General features: G+C 33.6%; 3 protein-coding genes across 4 annotated transcripts; 2 read left to right on the plus strand and 1 right to left on the minus strand.

The window, feature by feature from the left end:
* The first annotated feature begins 113 nt into the window (after positions 1 to 113).
* Positions 114 to 3,778, plus strand: LOC107019961 (glutathione S-transferase U17-like). 2 transcript variants are annotated; one of them, XM_015220299.2, is made up of 3 exons: positions 114 to 446; positions 1,411 to 3,015; positions 3,261 to 3,778. In XM_015220299.2, exons 2-3 carry the CDS (start codon positions 2,698 to 2,700, stop codon positions 3,630 to 3,632), a joined length of 690 nt encoding a protein of 229 aa, XP_015075785.1. In that variant the 5' UTR covers positions 114 to 446; positions 1,411 to 2,697; the 3' UTR covers positions 3,633 to 3,778. The 2 variants fall into 2 exon arrangements, with proteins under 2 accessions (XP_015075785.1, XP_015075796.1); XM_015220310.2 differs by lacking the exons at positions 114 to 446; positions 3,261 to 3,778 and adding an exon at positions 767 to 1,099 and having other exon boundaries at positions 1,411 to 1,943.
* Positions 3,779 to 6,289: 2,511 nt separating this feature from the next.
* On the plus strand, positions 6,290 to 12,494 carry LOC107018679 (tetratricopeptide repeat protein 38). The gene is made up of 14 exons (XM_015219222.2): positions 6,290 to 6,483; positions 6,619 to 6,771; positions 6,856 to 6,954; positions 7,603 to 7,704; positions 7,927 to 8,070; positions 8,644 to 8,738; positions 8,821 to 8,950; positions 9,028 to 9,132; positions 9,681 to 9,787; positions 9,869 to 9,920; positions 10,526 to 10,615; positions 10,708 to 10,792; positions 11,195 to 11,259; positions 12,058 to 12,494. The coding sequence occupies exons 1-14, from the start codon at positions 6,334 to 6,336 to the stop codon at positions 12,145 to 12,147; spliced, it is 1,467 nt and encodes a 488-aa protein (XP_015074708.1). The 5' UTR covers positions 6,290 to 6,333; the 3' UTR covers positions 12,148 to 12,494.
* Positions 12,495 to 13,061: 567 nt separating this feature from the next.
* On the minus strand, positions 13,062 to 15,737 carry LOC107018463 (LEAF RUST 10 DISEASE-RESISTANCE LOCUS RECEPTOR-LIKE PROTEIN KINASE-like 1.5). The gene has a single exon (XM_015218953.2). It carries the CDS (start codon positions 15,267 to 15,269, stop codon positions 13,347 to 13,349), a length of 1,923 nt encoding a protein of 640 aa, XP_015074439.1. The 5' UTR covers positions 15,270 to 15,737; the 3' UTR covers positions 13,062 to 13,346.
* Positions 15,738 to 19,496: the final 3,759 nt, after the last annotated feature.

Here is a 19,496-nt window from a genome sequence, read left to right on the forward strand (position 1 = left end):
TTGTTGATTTTACGTCAGCTCATGATATAAACGAGTCGCACACCCAGTACATACCCCCCCCCCCACACTATTTATATCTCAAATCAAACACTCACACTTCATTAAATTTTCATTTGATTTTTATCATGGCTAAAAATGATTTGAAAATATTAGGAGCATGGCGTAGTCCATATGTTATGAGGCCTCGTATTGCTCTTAACATCAAATGTTTAGCCTATGATTTCTTGGAGGAACAGTTAAGTTCTAAGAGTGATCTTCTGCTTGTATGAAATCCAGTTTACAAGAAAATTCCAGTTCTAATTCATGATGGAAATTCCATTTGTGAATCACTCAACATTGTTCAGTATATTGATGAAAAATTGACTAATTCTGGTCCCTCTATTCTCCCCTTGAATCCTTATGATCGTGCCATTGCTCGATTTTGGGCATGTTATATTGACGATAAGGTACACATTTCTCTTCGTAAGTACTCTAAAAGCTTAATTTATTTGAGAGAACACTTCAAATTACTTATATTTCAATTATCTTTGATGTGTATACAGTGGCGTATCCAGAATTTTAAATTAATGGGTGCTCGATAGTTAAAACATAGTACAGCACATTGATCGATCCCACCTATAATATTGTTTATATATTTGGTAGTTAGGACAAACCAGCATAATTTACTAGATAGAACTTATGTGCAAGAAGCATCAAATACTGACTAATATTTCATTAAAAAAGAGTGTTGAACTCTGCTTATGAGTCATTGCTTCAATATTAGTTGTTGAGGAAGCTAGTTATGGCAACAAATAGTGTAAAGCTTCTAGGTTCATGGGCAAGCCCGTTTGTGAACCGCGTTGAACTAGCCCTCAAGATTAAGTCTATTGAGTATGAGTTTATACAACAAAACATGATAAACAAAGGTGAGTTGCTCCTTAAATCCAACCCTGTGTACAAGAAAATCCCCGTCCTGATCCATGACGAAAAGCCTATCTGTGAGTCCCTTGTTATCCTTCAGTACATCGATGAAGTTTGGATTAATGATCCCCCGGTTCTTCCTTCTGATCTCTATGATCGTGCCATAGCACGATTTTGGGCAGCCTATATAGATGAAAAGGTGAAGACTATATTTCATATCACTATCTCGTTGTAGGACTAGTATGTCTCGAAAATTCCTCTTACATGTTGTAGGGTCCAATTCTTTGGCGGTGGAAACTCTGATACCATGTTGAGATTGTGTGATCGTGTAATCTAAAAGCTTAAGGTATTAGGAATAGAACATTTCTAATTGCTTGTTCACGCTCCAGATGTTCAGTCTTGAACGTGTGCTAGAGAGTGTTAGAGTCTCACATTTGTTAAGAGAATAAGTTGTCGCCATGAGCTAGCTGAGGTCTATTTCCTTAACAAACATTTTTATTGATGCTGCAGTGGTTTCCATTATTCCGTTCCTTCGCGGTTGCCCAAGGAGAGGATGCCATAAAGACAGCACTAGAGCCAGTGTTCGACGGTCTGGTGTTGTTGGAAGATGCCTTCAAGAATTGCAGCAAAGGAAAGAAGTTCTTTGGCGGAGACAAAATTGGATACGTGGACATTGCACTTGGCTGCTTCTTAGGTTGGATGAGGGTGATCGAGAAGATGAACAACGTCACACTACTTGACGAAGCCAAGACTCCAGGTTTATACAATTGGGCTGAAGATTTTAGTGCTGATAGTTCTGTCAAAGATGTCATGCCTGAAACTAATAAGCTTGCTGAGGCTGCTAAGAACCTTATACCCAAAATTAGAGCTAATGCATCTAGATAAATCCATACGCCACGTTTAGCCTATGAAGCCTTATTCTTAATCTCTAGAGTCTAGCTAAGACCATATATGGAAATAACATTTGGTATTGTGTAAAACTACTAAGAAATGAGTACTATGAAGCCAAGATCTACTATTTATTGGTTAAACCTTTATGTGTTTATTTCTGTTTTGGAACTTGAAATTTTCTAAACCAAACAGAGTTCAGAAACTTACTGAGCTGAAAACGTATATACATTCGTGTTGAGTTACAACACAATCAAACCCGAAAACTTTTACATAGAGAAGTATACTTAGACTTCTCGCTTATCATATATGGAGTTTACATATACTCCTCGCATATGAAGTTTACATAGGGTGCCTTACGCAACATAGAGGACAGTAACTTTAGTTTCTGACTTGAACACCCGGGGTGCCTGCTGCCTCCAAGATGTGGCTTTCCCTGGGCAAAGAGAATCTTGCTGATCCTACATTGTTCGTCTAACATACAAACAGAAAATAATTATGCATAAAATACATATTTGTTTATCATATGATTAAGATATTAGTACTAAAATACTAAAAATTGATGGTACCATTATGCTGTATGAGTAGGATGATGATGTAGTTTTGGAGCTTTATGGTTTATAAGATGCCTTTACAAAGAAAAAGATGCCAACTAACTCTTGGTATTTTAAGTCAAATTGTACATCTGTGTTTAAGAGACCATGAGAAGAATCGATGTGAATATAGTGGCGGATTCAGAATTTTTAAATGAATGAGCATAGTACAACATGTTGATCCCACCTATAATATTGTTTATTTGGTAGTTAGAACAAACCAGCATAAATTACTAGATAGAACTTATGTGCAAGAAGCATTAAAAACTCTGCTTATTAGTCATTCTTTCAATATTTGTTGTTGAAGAAGCTAGTCATGGCAACAAATAGTGTAAAGCTTCTAGGTACATGGGCATGCCCGTATGTGTATCGCGTTGAAATAGCCCTCAAGATGAAGTCTATTGAGTATGAGTTTATACAAGAACGTGTGTTTAACAAAAGTGAGTTGCTTCTCAAATCCAATCCTGTTTACAAGAAAATCCCAGTTCTGTTCCACGACGAGAAGCCTATCTGTGAGTCCCTTGTCATCCTTCAGTACATCGATGAAGCTTGGCTTAACGGTCCCTCCATTCTTCCTTCTGATCCCTATGATCGTGCCATAGCACGATTTTGGGCAGCCTATATAGATGAAAAGGTAAACACTTAAACTTCATTTGTAACTTATAAGAAACAATCTCTCTACCTCTAACGTAGAGGTACGGTTTGTTTACACTCTACCCTCCTCAGACCCCACTTTGTGAGACTACAGTATGTTGTAGTTGAATTTGTAACTACTAAACTTGATATGTTGTGTGTGGTCAATTTCACGTATGATCACTGAACGTTACCATGCTTGAAAAGTCGTTTAGATGAGTAGTTAACTTCATCAAATGGTTGCAGTGGTATCCATTGGTAGCGGATTATAGGAACGTGGAAGGAAAGGAAGCAAAAGCAGCTATGGTGGAGAGAATTTCTGAAGGGACTTTGCTGCTGGAGGAAGCTTTTATCGACATGAGCAAAGGTAAATCTTACTGTGGTGGAGATAGTATTGGTTATGTTGACATTGTTTTTGGTAGTTTACTCGGATGGGTTAAGGTAATCGAGATCGTGGATGAATTGAAGATACTAGACGAAACAAAGACGCCTAGCCTAGCTGAATGGGATGAGAAATTTTGCTCAGACAACGTCGTAAAGAGTATCATTCCACAGGCTGAAAAACTTGTGGAAGTTTATCACAAGTATGTCGAGTTGAAGAAAGCTAACTCGAGTTAATAATGTTGCTGGTTTTTCTTTATCTGTGCTTTGAAAAATAATAAAAGACGTTTGTTATCAAAAATACTACGTTCAGTTGAACTCGTATATATCATCTAAGGTTCATCCCCCTTTTGAATAGTTCTAATAAAATTTGCTTCAGATCATGTGTCACATATGCTGATATAGGCCTGCAATGTTGTGTGTGACCATGTCAAAGTCCCAATCTATTATTTTCTTGTTTCACAACATAAACCAAAGTCATCTTAGTATTCTTTGTTTGATAAAAATTATAATCGTTTGGTAGGCATGACAAGGTGAGATATCCCGAGATTAAGCTCGGGACAAATTTATATACCATCTACCAAACACAATATAAATTTTATGTCCCATCATCGATCTCTGGGGTGGGATATATTAGTCTAAGGATTACAATCTCGGAATAATTTAGTCTACATACCAAACGACAATTGGTGTGATGCCACTTAAGTTCTTACACTATACCAAAAATGATTATTAGCGGTAATTAATTCTTAATTGCCGTTAAACGTGTATTTTTGGCGGCAATTGTCACTCTTTGTATATGTCCATAAAGCTTTTAGCGACATTGGTTCTAATGACACTTAACTAATGCCGATAAAGATTTTAGCATTCCTTATTAATATTAATATTTAATACCGCTAAAAATTATTTTTGTTATAGTGTTAGTATATGACAAGTTAGACAATTGGTTAGCTTATTGTGCCATCACTAGGTTTTGGGTTGCCTACATAGATGACAAGGTATTACTTTCAACACAAATTATATTTTTGTCACATTAAAGTAATCGAACTATGTAACTTGATCAAAAATATGAATAACCGGATTCACCAACATGTTGGATGTACGTATAAAGTCCCACATTGGTCGTTAAGAAAAAGAATCTACATATTAGGTGAAGGGATGGTTTTAACAATGCGAGGCGTTTTCGGAAAAATCGTACCAGACTTGACTCAAAATGGACAATAGTAAAGAGTACTTAAATTGACCTTCTGATCATTGACTCTAGATCATGAATTCGTCTTTGTATCACACAAATAAGATACAACTTATTGATTGATGAGACCATAAATCCATGGGAGACTAGTTATTTGCAACCAAATCAGCATATAAACAAGTAGTCAGATTAATTCAAATTTACATCTTACTGAGTAAAAAACACAGACTCGTGATTAAGAATGAACGAAAAGCTAGTTATAATTTACAAAAGACAAAAAACTATCTATTACATCAATTTATTTTTTTATGAAAGTGAGATATTTCGAATTCATTTGTAACAATATATAAGTATATATATGTGATACAATAATGTTTAGCTTTATGAAAAGGTGAGTATGTGCATCCTGGCATAGCCAAATGGAGCAAGTAGAAATAAAACTCATTTTAGCTGGAATGAATTATTTATATCCACTTTTTGAGTCTTCTTTTTAAGTAAATTTCAAATAATTCAATATTTCCTAACAATACCATGCCTAATATGGTCTTTGTCCCTTTCGGATAATTTTATGATTCAACAGAATTTGATAATTTAAAGTTAAACTTAATATATATATGTGCGAAAACTTTATAAATTGAGTTGGTTACACATTTTAAAGCTCTCACCCAACTCAAAATTTATAGTATCTAAAATCTAAAATATGAGTTATTAAGAGCAGTTACAATTATGTAATATTGTTGGATTTGATATACAATTTAAGAAAGTGAATTTTTTTTGAATATTTTTAAAAAAATTATAATTTTAAATTGATAGTATTTGTGTGAGTACAGATCTATTCATCAAAAGATTAAAAGGAAAGATTAAGTTCATCTTTTTTTAAAAAAAAAATAAAAGTTGTCCCTATTTTTTGTAACAAATTAAAAGGAAAAATATTGCCAATGAGAAAAGCACTTTTGGAACAAGTGCACAAATAGCCTATTTTGGGACCATATTTAAAGCATAGCCGGAAAAAAAATCGCATATAAAGTTATAAATTTATCTACTAATATTTATCATATTTGTGTAATTAAATATATATTTTTTTTCTTCTAAATTTTAAAAATTATTTTTTAAATAGCTTTTAGTTTAAGAAAAATGACTTATTGTCAAAAGAAGAAAAAAAAATTTCTAAACTCTCTTTTAATCTCACCGCTTAATTCATTCAAACGCCCCTCAATCCTAGCACCTCAAAACCTACCCCTCCCCCAAACCGACTTGGGACTCAACCCAAGATTGTCTAAAGACCTACCCCAAACTAGGAACCAACTAGAAACTTAACCTGCCCCGACCCTAACATGTCCGACTTGGGACCCTCCCACACTCGAAACTCAACCTAGACTCATAACTCAATTACTCCTGACCATGAATCAACACGGGACTTGGCACCAACCTCAGACTCGATCTCACGACTCAAAAGGTATCAGGAGTTTGATGAGATTAAGATTGAATCTCTAATATGAAATCTGACATCAATATCAGGTCTCAAGTAAAGATAAGATCAGAATCGAATCACAGAATCAGAAATTAAAAAAAAGACATTTTTCATATGATATAATAGTAAGAAAAAGAAACATTCTTTATATGGATAGAAACTAAAACAAAAACAAAACCTATCCTAATCAAGAAGCAACATTACACACCAAAATTAATTTTTGTTGCTATCCAAAAGCAAAACCTCCACGTTTTACTATTTTATCTTTCTTATATATGCAAAAAAAAAAAAAAACTCTCCAAAATCAAAAACAAGAACCCACCAACTTCAAGAAAATGGAAGAATTCAAAGTAGACAAATGGGGTTATCAAGTGAAGACTAGTTCTGATTCTTGCATATCTGCCATTAATTCTTATTATCATCAGGTACCCTTTTCATATTTGCTTGATTTTTATCAGTATGAGTAAAAAAGATCAGATTTTTATCAGTATTGAGTAGAAAGATTAGATTTTTATTGATTTTGGGTTTGTGTGAACTTTGATTCTTGAGGTTTGGTTTAGGTACTTAGCTATGGAAGAGAGAGGTCAGTTATATTGGAAGCTCCAAAACAAGACCCAACTTGTGTTTTGGCTAATATTTTGGCTGCTCATTTTCTTTGTTCTGCTGATTCTTCGCGTGCTATGCCACTTCTTGAAGCTGCCAAGTCTTGTCTAGTACAAATTTTGCAACTTTTTGGTTTGTATTTTTGTATTTGGGAGTTTGGTTTTACTTATTTGTTGTTAATTTTCTTTGTTTAGGAACAAGCTAGCTTGTATGAGAAAGTGGTTTTTGAGGTAGTAAGTTATTTGATTTTACCTAATAGAGATGATGATGTGGCTATTGAACTACACTTAAAGGTAGGTTCTTTTATTGCTGTATGTTTTGTTTTTGATTTTATTGTTCTACTACAATGGTGTCTTGTTAGCTTCTCATTATGAATAGTTGTAATAGTTTCAATTAGCTAGTAAAAGGGCAGTCCGGGGCACTAAGCTCTCGCTATCGCAGGGTTCGGGGAAGGGTCTATTGTATGCAACCTTATCCATTTCTGTAAGAGACTGCTCTCATGGCTGGAATACGTGACCTAGTTTCAATTAGCTAGTATTCCCATTAAATCATAGTGTGTCAAAGTTTCAAATAGTCCTATCCATTCTTCTGTTTTATGTTCTTTTAACAACTCCAATTATCATTTGAATCCCAGTTCAGTTTCATCAGACAGTAACTGTTATTTAGCGATCTTTCGAGAATTCAAATTTGGTCTTCATTGAATCAGAAAATATCTTGTCAAGGAGTATCTGATTTTGTTGGTCTTTGACATATAATAATAATTAAGAATCTGATACTTTAAAACCATAAGGATGTTGTACGATGAATTAGTCAAAAAGACAAATGACAAATAGTAGGTTGTGACAATTGTCATCATGTATCCATTTTAGTATCTTTATGAGTTTGCCTTGATGATCTCAGTGTAATCTCTTGATTGATATATATGCATTACCTATTTGCAGCTGCTTAAGGATTTCCCAAGAGATCTGGTCACGGTAAAGCGCGCTCAAGTGCTCTCTTTCTACATGGGTCGCCCTGATTTGTCTCTGAAACTTGTTGAACAGGTTCATACCATATTGACTAACTATTTCCTTGACTTCTTCCTCTCCTAGACAACTTAAGAAACAAAAACAATAAAATAAATATGTAATAACTTGTATCAGACATTATATCTGGAGGTTAAGTATCCATAATAGGAGTGACTAATGTAGTCATTTCTTTAAAAATGAGTTTTGATTCCTTTTATGCAATTATTCCTAGTAAAGTTTCTTGATTTTGTCCTACAGGTCCTACCAGTAAATAAACATGGAAGATACATTTATGGCATGCTCGCTTTTGCCCTATTAGAGCTTGGTCGATATGCGGAGGCAAAAGAAGCTGCAAAGAAAGGCTTTGAGATTGATAGTGAAGATGCCTGGACACACCATGCTGTGAGTTACTCCTGTTTGCAAGTTACTCTTTCCTTTCTAGCTGATACAAACACATTTGTGGCATTATATATGCTTGAGTTTACTCTGCAAAATTTATCAACTATAACTATTTCTATGCCTCACTACTAAACTAGTTGTATTGGCTCCGCCAAAAAGCTTGTTTATCCCTATATTTCCATATAAGCATCCAAACCAGAAAGTGGTTACAAAGGTTGCTGGCAAACACCAGACCAAGCTCGTGAAAATCTTCTGCACAGAACAAACCGTGTAATTGTACCATCAACCATTAACCTCTATCCCAACTAGTGAAATATCCATTGCACATTACAAACTTTTATTTGCTAGTCCAGTCATCATAATACTACAGATAGTTAACAAAGGTCCCATTTGAGGGAATATCTTCCTATTGTTTTATCCTAGGAGAAAAACAATAAGCATGGACGTAATTTTTTATTGTGATGGAATTGGCGGTGTAGTTTGTATCATTTTGTTGCCGGAGGAAATGCATTTTATTCATTCACTGATATTCTAGCATCCTATTTTTTTGCTTATTTTATCACAATCTCCTTGCAGCTCTGTCATGTTTATCAGTATGAGTGTCGTTTTAAAGAAGCAGTACAATTTATGGAGGAGTGCTCAAGAACCTGGAGTTCTTTGTCATCTTTTATGTATGCACAGAACCTGATAAAAGCACTCCTAGTTCGGCTCTGAATATAGTATTTTTAAAAGCTAACCATTAGGATATTGCAGGTATACACACAATTGGTGGCATGTTGCGCTTTGTTATATGGAAGGTCATTCGCCCATGGAAAAAGTAAGAGATGTTTATGATCAAAACATCTGGAAAGAGTTGGAAAGAACTGATGCCAGTTCAGCCGAAGTAAGTTAGTTGTTTGTAGTCAAAGAGCATTTTAGTTCTTTAAATATGCTGAGAGCTACATTTTTCTTGGCATGCAGGTGTACTTGAATGCTGTTGGTTTGTTACTCCGTGTATATATACGAGGTGGGATTAATATATTTGGGGACCGTTTAAAGATCCTAGCTGATCGTCTGACAGATAAAGTGAGTTCAGGTGCAGAAGCATGTTAATTTCTTTTTTTAGGTTATAGGATAATTGCATGCATATTCACTTAAGTTGGGATATGTATGTCTTTCCTACCTTTGAAATGTGGAAAACCGGATGACAAGCTAGTTTGTTTAGCTAATCATCAAAGACTTCATGAAAAAATATGGAACAAATTTGATATACTTATTATTATTGTGAAATAAAAGGTGTTGATTTAAGATATTTAACAATACATGCTTTTAGAAAGGTCCTCCGTAACCCCATACTAAATAGAATAAAACTGATGAAGAAAATCTTCAATCAGTTGAGAAAATAGATAAATGATATGAATCAGGTTTCATTCTTCCAGTGTCATTTGCTTTTTCATGAATCATTTCCTTTCAGATTAATGTTAATGATACTTCGGATTGGAACTGTAAACTTGATCTGCATTACTATGAACTTCCATTTAGCAATTACATTGTGCGGTCCTCTTCCCCTTCTGTCTATACAATGTAATAAAAACTAAATGTTCTGTGTCTTTGTGCTGCCACTTCTATATTAGGCTTTCTGGTATCTTGAATGGCACCTGGATGTATTGGTGTTATGGGCCCTATCCTATACAGGTGAAGTTTCTAAAGCAGATGAGTTACTCGAGGGTTTAAAGTCCAGGTCAGGATGGATTGTCACTCTTTCCAATCTCATAACTATGCTGTGTCCAACCTATTCTGATAATTTTGTGCTTTCCTGTAGAATTTCTACCATGACCAAGAAAAAACGAGAATATATGCAGAGAGCTGTGCTGGTTTGTCCCTTTTTCTATTTACTGAATTCTGCATTACATCTTGGAGAAAATGTACTCGCACTTCACAATTTCTTTCCTCTTTCAATAGCAAAAGATTCTTTTTTATTTAATACTAAAAGATTTTCCTAATGCGTTTTACTGTCTTTACAACTTGGGCCTTTTTTAGATCCAAAGGATTCATTCTGCTGATTGCTGTGGGGAGATGAAAACATAGTGCTGTTTAAACTTACTCCCTCTGTTTCAGTTTGTTTGTTTGGTTTCAAGATTTATAAGACTTTTGAATCTTGTGATCACTAAAGATGCATAGAAGGTACCAAAATGTCATTTAATCTTGTGGCCGTAAACAGTAACATGCGGTGTTGAAAGTTAGAATAAAAGAGTTGCCAAAAAAAGGAAGACATTCTTTTTATAACAGACTAAAAAGGAAAGTAAAACAAACAAATTTTAATGGAGGGAGTATTGATTATACTGTTGCTTGATTCTCGTGCCAATCACATCTTTGAAAATATTGATTCATTTAATAATTGTTCGCTTGACATTTGATAGATAAAAACTGTTTCTTTCAATTTTTAACTTTTAATTCTTTCTTTATATTTTTATTTTAGCTTGCAGAAGTGTTATTCGAATATGGTAAGGGTGAAAATGAACGGGCATTGGAATTGCTCGGACAAACATTTGATGCCATTGACTACAAGGTTGTTTGAACATGACAAGGGGTACTTATGTTGTTTGTTTAGCATTATTTTATTTGTTTCATGAATGATTAGCAAAATACTACCTTGTGCAGATTATTGGAGCATCAGACGAGCAGCTTGACGTTTTTAATGAAGTTTGGATCACTATGTTGCTAAACAGTGGTCGGGCTACAAAAGGTTAGATCATTTAGCTTCCATTTTGAAAGAAATTCTTATTAGAGGTTTCCGTTGGTGGTGATTGTTTTTATTCCTGTAAAATGGAGTATGGCCTCTTTAAGAACAACAACTACAACATTTCCAGTGTAATCCCACAAATGAGGTCGGGGAAGATTAGGATGTACACAGACCTCACCCCTACCTTTGTGAGGTAGGAAGGTTGTCTCTTATAGACCGTCAGCTCAAAAGAGTAGTCAAAGTAGGGTTGCGAGAAAAAGTATGGCCTCTTTGATAAAGAAGGAAATTTGATCTTAGGATCTCTCTGCTACCCTTCAAACCTCACTCTTTGGTATACACTTATTTTTGTCTAATCTTAAAAGTTCGTAGTCACTTATCCTTGAGTTGTGGTTTTGGAACTCGCAGCTATTGAGGCAATAGAGATGCAGCTAAAAAAGAGGGAAGGAACCCCGTTCTTGTGGCGCCTCCTGGTATGTCTTGGCTCTCTGATCCATAGTTTTAGCTTCTAAGATGAGTGTATTGTTCAGGAATAACTGCCCTTTTCACTGCCATCTCTTAGAATTAGCGCTCCTTATCCAGGTGTTTAAATTGCCTCACATAAGCCTTTATTCTTTTCTAACATTCATCGACAAATCATATCGATAATGGTCTATCAAACACGTACCTCGTGGATTGCACATTCTACTATGAATTACTGTTTACCTCGACTTTGTATCTCCAAATTCTGCAGTAAATTCACAGTGTTTTATGTATATATGAAGGTGAGATGAAAAAAATGATGTACCAATAAAGAGTGTTCTTTCTTGTACATATGTAATTACAAGTATAAGCACATTCCAAGTATAAAATATCCTATGCTTCAATGCTCCATATTTAGTGTCTTCATAAGGTTTCTAAAGGCTCAAATTTGATGCTATCAAGTTGTAAGGCATAGAGCACTAGTTGCATATTAAGGAGGATTAAAAATAAGTCGGCGCATGCACAATGTAGAATGAGAAGTTTCTTCTGTTCTTTTATTAATTGACTTATGTATCAGATTCCATCCACCCTACAGTCGACGATAATGATTGGCTCTATCTATGAAGATATTGAATTTGTTCACAATAATCAAATTATATCTGGCCTTGTGTACACCTTTCTAGTCATTCTCGATAAATCATTGTTCATCTTTCTCTCCTCTTGCTCGACAAACCAACTTTTCAAGCCTTGATTTGTCCTCCGCGAGAAGGAATTGGATTATAATGTATAACTGTTGCTTGTTGGTTCAGGAAAAAGGTTATTCATCAATGTCGAGAAACCAAGAAGCTATACAAGCAGGCAAAAAAGCTCAGTCATTGGAAGGTGCATACTTCAACTAATCTTGGCAAAAGGATGATAACTATCCAAAATAAACTCTTTTCCATCTCTTAAATGTTAGTGATTTTCACCTCTTGTATCCCTCTCCTCTAGTAGAATGTGTAGTAAAGTCTCTCCATGTTGTGTATTTATTTATAAGCAGTGTCCCCCAAGCCAATTCTATCGTTGGTGAGGGCGGAGACACTTGTAGGGAGAACAAGACTTAAACTCGGAAGTCCTTAAATAATCTCTTTTTTTCATAACGATGATGTTCAGATCAGATTGTTGATTTCATGTACATGTTATCTTTCACCAGCACAGATAGAGAAAGAACTTACAATATCTTGAATAAATGAAGTAGTTCTTTGAATTGTCAATGAAATAGCACATGCTATAGCACTTGTGATTTTGAGGGGACCTAACTTTATTGACTAGTAGATGGTGCCATCAATGTTGGCCAATAATGTTTGTACTATCTAACTCACAAGGTTATTCCTTGTCCCTTTTGCCAAAATTACTTGCAAAAAAAGTCAAATTGATCCATGTGGATGTTTCCCAAATAGATATCCAAAACTTTGATAGCTCCAATTTTGTGTTGAAAATGACATGAAAATAGTGTCACTAATGGTAGTGACTAGTTGGTTTTGACAAGTTAAGCACATGCATTCTTAATTTTTCATAGTTCCCTTCAACTCTTAACGAAAAAATAATCGATTCAACTTTGTTCAGTGTATACTTAAGGGACTATTTTGAACCTACCATCAAATATAAGGAACCATTTTTTTTTTCATTCTCTCAAAACTAGAATCAATATAGTGTCTTAAAACAATTACCAAAATTACAAGTACTTGTTTAAGCATTGAGTTTTGAGTAATAACATCTTCAATTATTATCATAGCTAAGTCAAGAAACAAAAAAAGTAATTTCATAAGTAGTAAAAAAAAAGTGGGATATATTAACATTCCATTTTAATACAGTCAAACAAATACTTCAACTGACACCTTTTCAGTCCAAAGTACCCCACCCCACCCCACCCCCACACCCACACACATGTACAATACACATTTACACTTAAAGAGGATTATTCAATGAGATGTTGGTACCTCACAACCATACTATATCGGCTACCTCTCATCAACACAGTTATCGTTATATCTATGACACTGACTGTTTCTGGTCAGTATAGATATCGATTAACTCTGTTTACCAAATAATAGACTAATTAGTCAATTAGACCAATCCCATCAGGAACCACCATGTTGCTAGAATTTGAAGTCCTCAAAATACCACCACTTCCAACTCCTCTTGTCCTGCCCCTTATCCTTCTCAATTCTGCTACCACATCTCTTGAATCAGGCCGATCATCCTTATCGGCTGCTACACATCGGAATGCTAGCTCCGCGACTGCACCGACACCTTCCATTGCTTCACCATCCACCACCAAAAAAGGGTCCACAACTTGCTGCAACAGCCCCATTTGAATTCTTGAAACTACCATATCAGCTAATGCCATTTCCCTCTTCTCCCTCTTCTGGTCTACAGCTTTCATGCCTGTTATTAGTTCCAACAACACAACACCAAAGCTATATATATCACTTTTTTCGTTCAATCGAAACGACTTGTGATAATCAGGATCTAAATAACCAGGAGTTCCTTGTGGACCTGTCCAAACTTCACCAGTAGAATCACCAGATGCTACTGATGTATCTGTGCATACTAAGAGTCTTGATAGCCCAAAGTCACCAACTTTTACCCTCATATCTTTTTCTACAAAAATGTTGGTTGATGTAATATCTCTATGAACTATAGGTGGAACAACAGAGAAATGCAAGTACTCAATTGCCATTGCTATTTGTAGTGCTATATCAACTCTTAAACTCCAAGTTAAAGAACCTTTTTTGTACAAGTTCTTGTTACCATGTAGATGGTCAGCAAGAGTACCATTTGGAACATAGTCATAAACCAAAAGAAGCCCTCTTGGATCACTACAATAGCCATGAAGTTTGACTAGATTTGGGTGATTGATTGATGACAAAATCAAGATTTCATTACAAAATGACTTTGTTGAAAAAGCTTTGGTACCAGTGGGGGAATGCTTATGCAAATGCTTTACTGCAACAAGCCTACCATCATCAAGATTCCCTAAATACACAGAACCAAATCCTCCATCCCCAAGTTTCCTCTTGTGATCAAAGTGATTTGTAGAGCTTTCAAGTTCCTCATAAGGGAAAACTGGTGGAAGTAAACTAGCTGATCGATGCCTACGAAGGTAAATGATAGTGGGATCTTCTTCTGAACCAGCCCCTTTACCTCTTGAACGAAAGATTAAAGATCCAATAGAGAAAACAACCAGAAAACACACTAATAGAAAGACCATTGACAACATAACTACACGATTCGCGCTTTTTTGTCGAATCAAAGGAGGTGAGTACCTAACTTGTGATGATGGAAAACATAAAAATGGTTTCTTTGGGTGTGAAGAATTGAATCCACAAACACCACTGCTAGCTCTGCAAGTCCTACAGCTTGTAAAATATGAATCTTGTTCTTCATCCCACTCAACCTCAATCCCCATTTTCAAGAAACCATCAAGAAACCCAAGAATGTCACTTTGACATCTTTCATCAGACTCAAAATGGTGTCTCAATCCACATTCATGCAGAAGCTGAAGTGGGTTCTTGATAAGTTTACATTGCCATGGACAGTGACTACAATTAGGGAGATTTGTAGGTGGACATGGCCTAAGAGCAGAAAGCCTAGAGCAAGATGAATCAGAAACCTTAAATGGTGAACCAGAAAGGGAAATGGATCTATGGTGCAAAGAACAGTTGTTGGAATCAGTAGATACTGAGCTGATTTCATTTTGTGAAAGTGAAGCTGGAGAAAGAAGAAGAGTTGAAGAAGTAGATTCATAATGAAGCAAAGAGAAAGACAAGTTATTGATTGAAATAACAGCATGTGAAGGTGAACATTGGATTTGAAAAGAAGGATGACCACAACCAGGAGATGAAGAAAAAGGAAAAGGGGGAAAAGAAGCAAAAGGTGGACATGAGATTTCAGATTTTAAACAGCTATGAACTGCTGCTGCTGCTTCAAGAATGAAAACCAAGAACAGAAAGAAAGACAAAAATGGTAAAAATGACATGATTATGCTGTACTCCAACTAGTTACTGAAGTCATTCAACAGCAAAATCCAACATAACAAAAGAAAGATTGAATCTTTGGGGAGTAAAAGGGAAATCTTGATTTGGGGTTAAACCAAAAATGCTAAAAATGACATGATTATGCTGAACTCCTACAAGTTACTGAAACCATTCAAAAAACACAATCCAACAAAGAGGAAGAAAGATTGAATCTTTGAGGTAAAAAAAGGGAAATCTTGATTTGGGGTTGAACCAAAAATGCTAAAAATGACATGGTTATGATGAACTCCTACTAGTTACTGAAGCCATTCAAAAGCAGAATCCAACAAAGAAAGAAAAAGATTGAATCTTTAAGTAGAAAAAAGAGAAATGTTTGAATCTTGATTTGGGGTTGAGATTCTTTTAACTATTACCACAACTGCCTAGGATGTTGGGTAGTAGAGAAGTGAGAGTTTGGGAGTGTGGGGGGTCTCGAGGTAGAAAGAAAAGAGGAAGGTCACGTGAACACAATATAGAAGAAGACAAAACAAAACAAAAAATGATGAATTCTTTGATCATTGGTCCAATAAAGTTATTTTTAAAAAATAAAATTATTTGGTCATTTTTGCAAAAGGAGGAGATAAGGGGGTTGGATTTTTCAAAAGAAAGATCTTGAAGGAAATTTTATTTGCAATTCTTTGAGATCTTCGTTCGGTGCGAAGTATAAGATAAGGAGACTCGTTACGGTTTAACTTTAATCATTTAGTAAAAAAAAAAGATAAGGAGTTCAGATTTTTTTCAGAATTATCATATTTTATGTTTGGTTGAAGATCTTAGAGTTTATGGATTGAACATTGATTGAGTGGATTCAAATTCGATATTACAAATTTTTAACATTCAAAAAAAATCACGTTTAGCTTTATGACGTACTTTTTTTTTTCATTTTTACTTGTTATTTATTATTAAAATAGATTTTTATTTTTATTGACCAGTTTTGTCATATATAAGAAAAGAGTTAATTATATTATGAAGTTTGATAAATTAGTAACCTATAACCCTATATATTATAGTATAAAGTTCGTTACGAAATTAATCCATTTATTTTTACTCGTCACGATTTACTTTAATCGTTTAGTAAAAGGAAAAGGCAAGGAGTTTTAGATTTTTTCAAAGTAAAGATTTTGAAGGAAATTTTGTTTGCTATTTTTTCGAAAAGAATCAAATTATGAGATTTGTTTCCCTCCATTCAATACATCGTAAATGATGAAAAATCTACTTCTTTCCCTCCACTCAACTCAAATATTTTAAACTCAATATTTGAAAGTTAAAATTGAACTTTATAAATGATAAAATCAAAGTTATTTTATTTTTTTAGAGTATACATTAGCATAACTAGCAAAATGAAACTTAGAAATATTATTTGACAATTGTTCTTAAAAAATTGTCATTTGTGACATTTAGCATGACATAATTTTTTAGAACTATAGCATTTTTACCAACGTAATACACCATATTGGGTTTTCGAGTGGATCTAGAAATGGGATGCACAAATCCTCTTCAAAATTCGGTTTCGTTTTTATATCTTCATCTTCATTATCTGTATTTCTAGCTTGTCTCTTTCTCTTTATGTATTTGTATATATCGGATCACAAAGATAGCTGCATCTAGTTGTATTCAACTTGAAATTTAATATGAAATTATTAATTATTGAGATAATATGTATTGTTTCAAATTATAGGAAGAATTAGTAAACATGGTTGGAATGTTTGTGTAATTAGGTAGTTATTGACAAGAAGATGTTGCTCAAACGGTAAAAACTCTTCACTTTCAACTCGAAGATTGTGAATTTGAGTTACGCCAAATGTATTTTAGATTAATAGATTTTTCACGTTAAAAATAATTGGGTTTTTAGTTGGGTCAGGTTGGGGGATTCGGGTTGGATTAAACTAATTCTAGTTAATTAATTTTTCTAAAGAATAAGATATATCACGTATTAAATGAGAAAATTAATTAATTCAATTAATGGGCCTTTGTGAATAAAGTGTAAATAAGGACTACAAAGTTTACTCCAAGAGCACTTTGTGGCTAATAAGTTAACAAAAATATTTTTATATCAATTTCAATTATTTTGAGAATATTTTAGGTCCTAAAAAAAATTAATTAGGTAGTAATTGTTTTTATTTTGCTTTCCAATTAAAAAGCCCACAAAATTGGGAAAAAATAAGAATAAAGGAAAAAATTACGCGGTTGAACAAATTTATATTATTTGATTATTTATTATAGTTATAGTTTGTTATAATTATCACTCGTGTTTAATATTATACATTAATTACGTGGGCAGATTTTGAGTTTGTATAATTAACCACGTTGTATATATGTATAATTTACCAGAATATACAAATACAAATGGATAATATACAGTTTTATCTAACCGATATACATATACAATTTACCTTTCTCCCACTCTCTGTCCTCTCTCTCTCGCCTCTCTCCTACCTCTCCCAATTTCGTTTGTCGTTATACAAATACATATGTATAATATACAATTATTTAAACAATATGCATTTATAATTCACCTCTCTTCCATCTTTGCCTCTCTCGCTCGCCTCTCTTCTCTCTCTCTCAGCCTCTCTCGCCCCTCTCCTCTCTCTCCCAGTTTCTCTCGTCTCTCTCCTCTCTATAACATGTAGCTACAAAGTGTAATTGTCAAACTATAACTATAGAGAGTAATTACGCTATTTTTGAATGGTAAAATATTAATTTGATCAATTTATAAACTCAGAGGAACACTTATATTTATAACTCCCCATCCCTTAGCTACCTTTGCCCTTTTTTGTTGCTTGGCTTACTTTTAAAGAATGGATTCTTAAATATGAGAGAACCAAATCAAGTTTAAATTTATCTCAATTTTTATTTTTATTTTTGAATTTATATACTTATGCAATTGAATTGTTGTAAAAACAACTAAATGTGCAAGATTAAATAATCATACTGTCACCATTCAAGGTATATTTAATACTAGTTCCAGTAATTACCACATGTTCAAATATTGTTGTATATTACATCAAAATCATATCACTTATCTTGATTAACTTATTTAATAGGATAATATTGTATATTAATTAATCATGATTAAGCATATATATATATATATATATATACATATATATATATATATATATATATATCATGCATTTATTAAGGAATATGGTGTATATATTTAGTATATTGAGTAAGGCTTTACCTTATAAATATTTATTTACACTCGATATTTATTACATAAAATCATATTAACTTATGGTGAACAAGTTATAACAAGGTAAGAATATATATTAACATCATGGTTTACGCAATAATAATTTAATAACATACAAATATTATGTAACACTTTATCTTAGGACAAGAAGTCTTGTATCAACAAAACACAACAGAGATATTAAATATGTGAGTAAGCATATATTTTACATTCTAGTGACGCATTTTAAAGCCGTGTAGACCTAGATTCAGAGCAGACTATATCACTAATAAATTAGAGCGTTACACGTGATATAAATATGAATTACAAATAAATTATTAACCTTTTAAAATATTTGAAAAAAAAACAAACTAGATTTTGAGTGGCAAAGTGCCATCACACAAGTGATGGATATGTACATTTACCTACCAAATTACCACACCTACCTTTATCCACTTTATATATATTTATTCACTCTATTTTATTGCTGCCTTAATTTGTCATTTCCATTAAAAATTTCCAAATAGGCAAAGTTCCATACGTGCACAATATTTATATTTTATTTATTTATTTGCCTAGACATATGATAATGGTCTCTATTAGGGGTGTTAAAATAATCAACAAAAAGGCATCAAATTAAATTGAGAAGAAATTTGATTAGTTTATAACCTAATTATTGTATTTTTATTTAAATTATCATCAATCATTTATTAAAATTACGATTATTGAATATGACAACGTTTTTTTTTCCAAGTAAAAACGCATGTACACTACAACAAAAGTAGATTTTAGCATCAATAAATATACACATTACTAATAAACAGTGTTAGATTCTTTATCGTTATTAGTTAACCGTCATTAAATTTTATTTCTCTATATTATCACTAGTAATTGCCTCTAAAAATGAGGAGTACTTACCATCCAGAATCTATATTTTAGCATATTTCTTTTTTATAAATATCACTAAAATCTATAACGTTATCAAATGATAAGTATCCTCTACCTCCGATCTGAA

Source organism: Solanum pennellii, chromosome 5 (genome assembly GCF_001406875.1).
Source record: "Solanum pennellii chromosome 5, SPENNV200".
NCBI classification, from domain to species: Eukaryota; Viridiplantae; Streptophyta; class Magnoliopsida; order Solanales; family Solanaceae; genus Solanum; species Solanum pennellii.